Source organism: Tupaia chinensis, unplaced genomic scaffold (genome assembly GCF_000334495.1).
Source record: "Tupaia chinensis unplaced genomic scaffold, TupChi_1.0 Scaffold000248_1, whole genome shotgun sequence".
Lineage (NCBI taxonomy): Eukaryota > Metazoa > Chordata > Mammalia > Scandentia > Tupaiidae > Tupaia > Tupaia belangeri.
Genome location: NW_006159726.1, coordinates 4,347,914 through 4,358,581, shown reverse-complemented (window position 1 = coordinate 4,358,581; position 10,668 = coordinate 4,347,914). Strand labels below are relative to the sequence as shown.

The 10,668-nt window shown below is 36.6% G+C and overlaps 1 protein-coding gene across 12 annotated transcripts in view; it reads right to left on the bottom strand.

Moving 5' to 3' along the window:
- Positions 1 to 10,668, bottom strand: part of CASK (calcium/calmodulin dependent serine protein kinase) — a 465,298-nt gene that overhangs the window by 119,008 nt on the left and 335,622 nt on the right. For all 12 annotated transcript variants that reach the window (XM_027772014.1, XM_027772015.1, XM_027772020.1 and 9 more), the window contains one exon: positions 6,789 to 6,872. In XM_027772014.1, coding sequence (XP_027627815.1) covers positions 6,789 to 6,872 — 84 coding nt within the window. The remainder of the gene's footprint in view (positions 1 to 6,788; positions 6,873 to 10,668) is intronic.

Sequence of the window (10,668 nt, the reverse complement as noted above, 5' to 3'; positions counted from 1 at the left end):
TGGGTAGAAGTTGTAACAGGAAGAAACATTTAACAGGCAAGAGACTATAAAGTTCTCTGTTAAAAAAAAAAGTGCAGTAATTTTTGCTTTATAAAAATTTAATAAATTTTAAAGGTATCTTTAGATCTAAAATTTTTAAAAAGGTACCTTTAGATCTTAAAACTGAAAACTTAATTCTGGTAAGAATAGTTAAACAAATCATAATTGAAGTGATTTTGATCTTGCTAATTTCACAAAGCAGTTCTATTAATCTGTGATTCTAGTTCTATTAATTTGTGATTCTGAAATATAAAATTTATTACTTTCTGTTCGGCAGTTTAGCATTTGAATGCTTTTATGTACATTTAAAGCCATTTTATAAAATATTTGTATACAACTAAAAGAATTTGTGATCTTTTCTATGCAATTAATTGCTCATAAATGTAGTCATGTTTAAGTACCCTTACAAGTCTCATTTTCATTTTTCTCACAAATTACAGTACATCTTCCTTTAGTCATATGTCCTGACTTAATGTTATGAAATTCTAGGGGTTTTCTTTGTTGTTGTCATTTGTTTGTTTGTTATTTATTTATATATTTATTTATTGATTGATTGGAGAGGTTTTGTTTTTTTTTTTTGCTATAGGGTGCGTGTGCTCACCAGAAAGACAGAGAGACAGAAAGCGAGAAATCCCCCCCCCCCAGGGGGGATGGCCACACTGCAGTCCCTTCTCCTGCATTCTCCTCTCGGGATCTTGGGCATGCACGTACATGTGCCCAGCGTGTTTTTCAAGCCCTAGAGCTGGGATTCAAACTGTGGTCAGTCACATAGGATTTGGTGCGGAGAGTGGCCAATCTAAGAAAACATGGTGTGACCTTTAGAGGCATGCAGAAATGCGCTTCCGTTAGCTTCATTAGCAATGGCTGCCTGTTGTTAGTTATCTTCCTGTTCCTCCCGATACCCAATGCTGCCGGGCAGTATCAGGCTAAAGGAAGCTACTTGTGTTTATCAGATTTTCCCCAAAAAGATCAGAGAAATTACATGAGGCCAGTCATTTTCACATTCTCAGACGATTTACATCCCAAAACAACTGGCTTTGCATTTCTTCTTACCCCATTTTCTGCCCTTTAAAAGAATAAACCTGGGGCTGGTTTTGGTTTCCATCAGAGAAGGTGGGCCCACCTGATCCTTGCTTTTCTGTACTTGTGTGTCTTTGTGTGTCTGTTGTTGCGTGAATTTCTTATCCACAGCCTCCCCACTCAGAGAAATGTGTTCAGCTAAGCAGGTCACAGCAATTTGGCTCCCTTAATCACTAGACTACTGGAGTAGCCCTCAAATTAACCATTTTAAAGTGCACAATTCAGTGGTATTTTGTACATTCACAATGTTGTGCAACCACCACTTCTGTTTAGTTCTGAAACATTTTTATCACACCCGCCCCAAACCCCAATACTTGTTAAGAAGACATTCCCCAGCACCTAACAATCAAATCTGCTTTCTGTCTGCATGGATTTTGAAACATAAATACCTATTCTAGGTATTTCATATAAATGGAATCATCTGATATATTGACTGGGTCATCAGAAAAGTCATGATGGAGGTTTGCATAGAAACACATAGGAAAATACGTCATGAATTCCCCGAAAACCTAATATATCCTTTTATTTTTTGCGTTTTTGTCAAAAACCAGCTGACCACAAATATAAGAGTTTATTTCTGAACTTTCAATTCTGTTCTATTAATCAACATATCTATCCCTTTACCATATACTAGCATTACAGTGTTCTGATAATTGTAGCTTTACAGTAAACACTGAAATTGGAAAGTATTTTTGGAAAGTACTTTGTTGCTTTGTTCAAGATTATTTTAGATGTTTTAGGACCTTTGCATTTTCACATAAATTTTAGAATCATTTCATCAATTTCTGCTAAAACTTTGATAGGGATTCTGTTGAATCTACAGATCACTTTGGGAAAAACTGCCAACTTAATAATACTGAGTCTTCCAATCTATGAACATTAAATATCTGCATTTATTTAGATCTTTAACTTCTCTCTGCAATGTCAGTTTATGTCTTATACTTCTTTTGTTGAATTAAATATTTCATTCTTTTTTTTTTTGAGAGGTTTTTGCTATAGGGCACGTATGCTCGCCAGAGAGACAGAGAGAGAAAGCGAGAAATCACCCCCCAAGGGGGATGGCCATGCCGCGATCCCTTTTCCTCCATTCTCCTCTCAGGATTTTGGGCACGCACGCACACGCGACCGGCGTGAGTTTAAGCCACCGGGTCCGGAACTCGAACTGCGGTCGACTATGTGGGAGTCCAGCGACATAGCCATTACGCTAAGTGCTGGTCCCAATATTTCATTCTTTTTGATGCTGTGAATGGAATCATTTCTTAATTTCACAACTGTTCATTATTTGTATATAGAAATATTCGGTTGTCGGAAAAGTCATGACATATTTTTCTGTTTTTCTATGCAAAAATGTGTCATGACTTTTCCAACAATCGAACAGAATTCAATTTTGTACACTCATCTTGTATTCTGTGATCTTGCTAAATTTGTTTGCTATTTCTAATAGATTTTTGTGGAGTCCTTGCAATTTTTTATGTGAAGGATCACGTTATCTACAAACAAATATAGTCTTATTTTCTTTCAATGTGGAGGCCTTTTATTTTGTTTTTTAGCCTAACTACCCTAGAGCCTGAAAGTTGATATTTCTAATAAATTCCCAGGAAATGCTGATCATGTTGGTCCAGAGACCACTGTTGGAGAACCACTGTTCTAAACAGTGTTATGTAAGCAATAGGATACTAGAGGAATGTAATGAAAAGGAAATGAATATCACAATAAATTACAAATATAAAAGCTTCCCTTTCTAGATGTTTTAAGGGAATTTTGATGATCAAAATGGCAGGAAAAGTCAAAACATAATTATTTTCAAATAAATATATGATAGAAATTATTAAGTGAATTTTCTGGGATTTTACTTTTTTCTTTAAGTTTTGTTAAAATGCACATGTGCCTGCCACCAGAGAGTGTGAGAGCGATAAACCACCCTCCAGGGTGGATGGCCACACCACAATCTCTTCTCCTTTCAGAATCTTGGGCACACACACACACATGCCCAGTATGATTGAAACCACTGGGTCTGGGACTTGAACCGCATAGTCAACCATGTGGGATCCAGTGCCTTAACTTCCAAGTCACCTGCTGGCTCATGCATATTTAAAAAAAGCTTTTCAAAACCTCAAAACTGTTGATGAGAATGACTGGAAAACAGCTAAAATGATATGGATTGCCCATTTAGGAATTAGTTGTTTATAGAGACCCAAATCAAAGGCATTAATGTTAAAATCATAATAATATGATAACAGCAATAACAATGTTAATAGCAAGGAATATCTATAGAGTACCTCTTCCTGCCAAGTACTGTTCTAACTGCTATGATATATTATTGCATCATTGGAAAAGTGATGATGTGTTTTTCTATGCAAAAATGCATATGACTTCTGCCGATTCAACAATTCATTAAATCTTGACAACCCTTTAACTTAGCTAATTACCATTATCCTCATTTTACAGATAAGAAAATTGAGACACAGAGAGTTTAAGTTGCTTGTTCAAGGTTGTATGGCTAGTGTCAGCTGCAGGATTTCACCTACGACAATGCTGCTCCATAGACCACCTTTTCCAATAATGCCATACTTCTTTTTATTCTTGCCACAGACAATAAAAATGTGCTACTTCTGACTAAGTAATACAAAATTTTTCTACTGTTTTCTGTGAACTTCCTTTTTAGCCACTTCTAAGGAATTCACAAAAATTAGCTGTCATCTAGTATTTGAAGAGCTTAAAACAGGGTCTGGGGCCAGCAGGTAGTAGTTAAAGATGCTGGACTCACACCTGGCTGATTGTGGTTCACATCTTGGACCTGGTGGCTTGATTTCTCACTTCATCTCTCTCTGTCTCTCTCTGGTGAGCATACGTGCCCTATAGCAAATTTAAAATAATAATAATAAGTAAAATTAAATAAATAATTCTTAAAACAAAACAAAGCAAAAACCTTGAACCAGCAGATGGCATAATGACTATGTCACTGGGCTCTCCTGTAGTCAATCACAGTTCGAGTCCCAGACCCGGTGACTTAAACTCATGCTGGGTGCGTGTGCATGTGTGCCCAAGATCCTGAGAGGAGAATGGAGGAGAAGGGATTGCAGCGTGACCATCCCCCCTGGGGGGTGATTTCTCGCTTTCTGTCTCTATGTCTCTCTCTCTCTGTCTGGCAAATGCATGTGCCCTACAGGAAAAACCTCTCTGAAAAAATGAACAAACAAAACAACAAAAAAACCCTAAATCCCCAAAATTGAAACAAACAAAAACAGGGTCTGGGAGACCAGCAGATGGTGTAATGATTATGTTGCTGGACTCCCACATAGGCGACAGTGATTAGAGTTGGACCTGGCGGTTTAAAACTCATGCTGGGCACATGTGTGTGCATGCCCAAAATCCCAAGAGGAGAATGGAGGGGAAGGAATTGCAGCATGGCCATGCCCCTGGGGAGTGATTTCTCTGATTTCTCACTTTCTATAATCTCTGTCTCTCTCTCCTGCAAGCGCACATGCCCTATAGCGAAAATCTCTTAAAAACAAAACAAAACAAAAACCGGGTCTTGGTAGAAGGATGGACACCCAGCTGTTCCTTTGTGAAAATGTTTGTGGTTAGTTCAGAGAGCTGGGAAGTTGTGATCTCTGTTCTAGAAGCTTGCATAAGAAACAGAATGAGGAGAGTAAGTTCCCTGAGGACAGTAGATGTAACATGCTTTACTCCAGTAGCTGAACTACCCAAAGGAATATAAGTAGCTGAAAAGAACCCAATAACTCTGCCGATGTTCCTACTTCTAGGTTGTTTGGTGGGTCTTAAAACTTTAAATAGTCCTGCAAAGGGATGTGGTAAGTTCACATGACCCTATCTGCTGTGACAGCTTTGCTCTGTCCAAATGAATGTTAGTCACCACTTCGGCTATTTTAGGTCCAAGTCTGACTTTGTGGCACTGAGAGAAGTCTGGCATGTGTTTCTTGCCCGAACTGCCTGGACGTGGGTAATGAAAAGGTCAACACCACAGAGTGTAATATCACATGAGGCCAAAGCAGCATTAGAGTTAAAAAGACAAGAGTTGAGAAAAAAATCTAATCAAGTTTCTTTGGGGAGGAAACTAACTTCAAAATCAGGTGACCAAATCTCACTTTGGATAATAAGATTTTTTTCTTTTGGAGGCTATACCAGTACAGGTAGATATCAAGGCAAAGGAATAAAAGTCTTGGGAAAACTTCTTTGGGAACTGACTGACATAATGGCATATGATTAATAATTATTTGTACCCAGGATTTTTAAAGCAAATAGAAAAGAGGCAGCTTGAACCTGTGACTGTAAATACAACTAGGAGAAAGGCTAAAATGGGAATAATGAACCCAATGATAGCATGTTAAAATGTCCTTGTTCTATGGCCGCACTGTCCACTAGAACTTCTTGCAATGATGGGAATGTCTTACACATGTACTGTCCAATATGGCATCCACTAGCCACATACAGTTATGGAACACTTAAGATGTGTTAGTGTGACTAGGGAACTGACCTTTTAATTTACTTCATTTTAATGAAATTTGAGTAGCTGTATGTGTGGCTAGTGGATGGCTACAATGTTGGACAGTCCGCTCTGCTCTACCGGATAGTACTGTAGGTTAAAGGTTGTCTCAAAATACATATAAATGTTCATATAAATTTAGAACTGTATACAGTCATTTACAAACTTCAGGAATTGAATAATAATAAATCAATATTACTGCAGTAATAACATATATGAAAATACTTATGAAGAAAAGTTTTATAGCTGGCAGGCATCATGCAAGGAAGACTAATCTTCAAGCAACCACTTAATATTCTTAAAGACTTAATATTCTCAGCATCAAAAGTAAGTCAAATATATATTAATTTTTGAGACCATAATATAATCAAGTTTCTTCTGTTATTATAGTGGGGGAAGGCAGGGGATGCTGTCTCATAGCATTTTCTCCTAGTAGATGGTGCTATTTTATGTTGAGTCTTCATCAGAACATTTTAAAGTCAAATAGACTCCCTGTGTAAAACAATTATCATCTTTTTTTTCCCTTTCCTTATCTTTCTTTTTTTTTTTTCATTTTTTCTTTCTTTTTTTCTTTCTTTTTTTGAGTTAGAGGATAACCTTATCTTTCTTTTTTTTTTTCATTTTTTCTTTCTTTTTTTCTTTCTTTTTTTGAGTTAGAGGATAAGAGGAGTGATAAGAGGGAGAAAGGAAGAATAAAGAAAAGGTGACGGAGGAGAGTGATCAGAAAAGTAGATCAAGGTTTTGAGGGATTTTACCTACTGCTCTGTGGTGGTTGTTCAATCCTAGTTCCAACTCTAATTTACACTGTTATTTCCATTTGAATTAAACTCACATTTTAAGTTTTAAAAAATGTGGCTGAAATTCTTATTCAGTAATAAAGGTAGCAATGTAACTATATCTGTGCTATGGATTTTTAAGACAATAAATCTGAAAGACAATTTATCTTCCATTTACTGTAATTTGCTGTTTAGAGTCATACTGAGATATCATCTTAAATGATTTGAAAAACCAAATTTTATTGAGATGGGGGTAACTTTTAGAAATCAGAATTTAGCTGTAACAAAAATAATGGCCAACACTAAGATATAGTTATGGGCAAAGCAGAATAAAACATTTTGATTGACTGCATTTGTCTTGATTTTTGCCAATTTCTTTCATTTACCTTTAGTTTCCTCCTTGCATTGAATTTCCTCAGTTGCTCTACTGTTTCTGGAAGATGAATCTTGTAGGCATAACGATCCCGCTCCTATTAAGGAAAATAATGAACATATACAACCATTTTAAAAAATGAGGAAGCTTAATCTAAAACAATACAATCCAAATTGGTCAATAAAAAATCCCTAAATGTAAAACTTAGTTTGAACCCTAGGCAAATGGAGATTTTATTCCATGATAGTAGTAAAACATTCTGAAATGAGCAATGTGAAGGTTGAAACTGATAGTAAACTCCACAACTGATTATGTGTTGTCAGGAATAAATGGACTACAAAAACTACAGGATTTTTTATCTTGAGCCATTTTTTCATCTAATTCAACTATTTCTCCCATGCAGGGTCTCCTTCAATCCCTGATGGTTGATCACTCCGTTTGACTTAGCTTAGTAGATCATTACTTTATGTCAGATCATTACAATTTTAAGAAAGTGCAATTTTGAAAATGTTCTTTCTCAGCCTACGCCGACAACTGGCTTATCTGGGCTATCTCTGAATTCTAGGGGCAATACAGAGCAACATCCTACTTCTTCCATATAAAAACCTTTTGCTAGTGAAGAGGGGCATCATGTTCCCACTATATCTATTCTTCTCTGAAATGTCTCCAGTTGCCTCAACTATTCCTCACGTATGTTTCAAACTTCTTGTTATTCTCCTTGTCTACCTCTCTGTTGTTCTACTCTAAGGTGTTAAAGTATCTTGAAGACTTATATGCTATAAGCACTCATTCATTTCAAAGATACTTCTTGAGAGCCTACTATGTGCTAGGCATTGTTTATACACTTGGGATACACAAGTAAAACCAACAAAGATTCTAGCCTTTATATAGCTCATGTTCTAGTAGGAAAATATGAGAAAATACAAAAGAAGCATAGAGTATGCCAAAAGTACTACTGAATAAAGCAAAGAGTAACAGAGGAAGAGGGACTGGCTGTACTGGAATTTAAAATAGGGCAGTCAGGGGGCCTACAGGTGGCATAGTAGTTAGGGGCACTAGATTCCCACATGGCAGACTATGGTTCGAGTCCCAGACCTGGTGGCTTGCTTTCTCACTTTCTCTCTCTCTCTCTCTTTCTCTCTCTCTCACTCTGTCCCTCTCTGGTCAAATTGGAATGAATGAATAAATGAAATGAATGAATGAATAAATAAATGCTAAAAAAAAATAGGGCAGTCAGAGCAGACCCAAATGACAAAGTAACATTCAAAAGAGGTGAAGAAGTGGTCTAAGCAGAGGGAAACACCAATGCAAAGGCCCAAGAGAGGGAGTGTGTCTAGAATTTCTGAGAGGTAGCAAAGAGATCAATGTGTGGAGTAAAATGATAGGGTTGGAGGGAGAATAGATCAGATTGAACATGGGCAAAACTGGATCATGAAGGGCCTTTGCCTTTTATTCTGGGGGGAGAAGGCACCATTAAAGGGTCTTGACCTGGAGTGACATAATCTGACTTAATGTTAAAGGAAAACTCTGGTTATCATGCTTAGATTGAAAGGAAACAGCAGTTTAAGAAAAAGTAAATCAGGGAGACAAGTTAGGAGGCCCTTGCAGTAATCAGAGTAAATGATGATGGTTGATGAAACTGGATGCAAAGGATAAAAAGGGCAAAGAAGAGGTAGACTCTGAATATATTTTGTTTCCCCTCCAAAGTTTTAATGAAGTATAATTTGCATATAATAAACTGAGCATGTTTAAAATGTACAATTTGATAATTTTGATGTATGCCTACAACTTAAAACAATCACAACATAATTAACGTATTCGAGTCCCAGACCTGGTGGCTTGCTTTCTCACTTTCTCTCTCTCTCTCTCTTTCTCTCTCTCTCACTCTGTCCCTCTCTGGTCAAATTGGAATGAATGAATAAATGAAATGAATGAATGAATAAATAAATGCTAAAAAAAAATAGGGCAGTCAGAGCAGACCCAAATGACAAAGTAACATTCAAAAGAGGTGAAGAAGTGGTCTAAGCAGAGGGAAACACCAATGCAAAGGCCCAAGAGAGGGAGTGTGTCTAGAATTTCTGAGAGGTAGCAAAGAGATCAATGTGTGGAGTAAAATGATAGGGTTGGAGGGAGAATAGATCAGATTGAACATGGGCAAAACTGGATCATGAAGGGCCTTTGCCTTTTATTCTGGGGGGAGAAGGCACCATTAAAGGGTCTTGACCTGGAGTGACATAATCTGACTTAATGTTAAAGGAAAACTCTGGTTATCATGCTTAGATTGAAAGGAAACAGCAGTTTAAGAAAAAGTAAATCAGGGAGACAAGTTAGGAGGCCCTTGCAGTAATCAGAGTAAATGATGATGGTTGATGAAACTGGATGCAAAGGATAAAAAGGGCAAAGAAGAGGTAGACTCTGAATATATTTTGTTTCCCCTCCAAAGTTTTAATGAAGTATAATTTGCATATAATAAACTGAGCATGTTTAAAATGTACAATTTGATAATTTTGATGTATGCCTACAACTTAAAACAATCACAACATAATTAACGTATCTATCACTCTCAAAAGTTTCCTCATGTCCCTTTGTAATTTCCATTTCTCCTCCCCAGGCAACCACTGATCTACTTTCTGTCATTATAGGTTAGTTTGGTTTTTCTAGAATTATATATAAATGGAATTATATGGTATGTGCGCATCATTGTCCAGCATCTTTCATTCAAGCATACTGACTTTAAATGTATCTATGCTGTATGAACTGGTAGTTCATTCCCTTTTATTGCCAAATGGTATTCCACTATGTATATATAATATGATTTATCTTTTCATCTGTTCACTGACCCTGGGTTGTTTCTAAATTTGACTATTAACACAGAAACCTGCTATGAACATTCATGTATAAGTCTCTGCATAAAGACATATTTCTTTTTTTTTTTGATAAATATTAAGGAATACAATTGTTGGGTCATATGGTAGGGCAATGTTTAATTTTTAAGAAACTGCCAAACTGTTTTCTAAAGTCATTGAGCCATTTTACATTCCTACTAGTAGTGTGAGTATTAGTTGTTCTATATCCTTGTCAATACTTGGTATGGTCGGTCTTTTTGGTTTTAGTCATTCTAATATATGTGTGTAGGTATTAGCCATTCTACTATATGTGTACAAGTATCTCATTGTGGTATTTGCTTGTATTTCCATACTGACTAATTATGTTGAACATCTTGGCCTGTGCTTATTTGCCATCTGTAAATTTTCTTGGTTGAAGTGTCTGGTCAAATATTTTCCTATTTTGAATTGGGTTGTATGATTTCTTATAATGCATTTTTGAGACTTCTTTATGTATTCTAGATATAAGTTCTTTTTAAATCTATCTTTTAAGAGAGATTTTTGCTATAGGGTGCATGTGCTTGCTAGAGAGATAGAGAGAGACAGAGAAACAGAAAGTGAGAAATAATCCCTTGGGGGGGATGGCCACACTGCAACCCCTTCTCCTCCATTCTTCTCTCAGGATTTTGGGTACACATGCACACACACCTTGTGTGAGTTTTAAGCTGCCAGGTACAGGATTCAAACTGTAGTCGACTACATGGGAGACCAATGATGTAACTATTACACCATCTGCTGGTCCCTCTAGACATAAGTTCTTTATTAGGGAAATAATTTGTAAATATTACTCCCAGTTTATATTCCCCCCCCCCATTCTCTTAACAGTGTCTTTTAAAGAAGAGATACATTTTGAAGGTAGAGAGAATAGGATTTTCTTTTTTTTTTTTCACATTATTTATTATTTGTTTTTTGTATATACTTTCAAGGTGGATCAAGGATCTAAATCTAAGACCTCAAACTATAAAGCTGCTCCTGGAAAACACTGGGGAAACTCTGGGAGACAGTGGT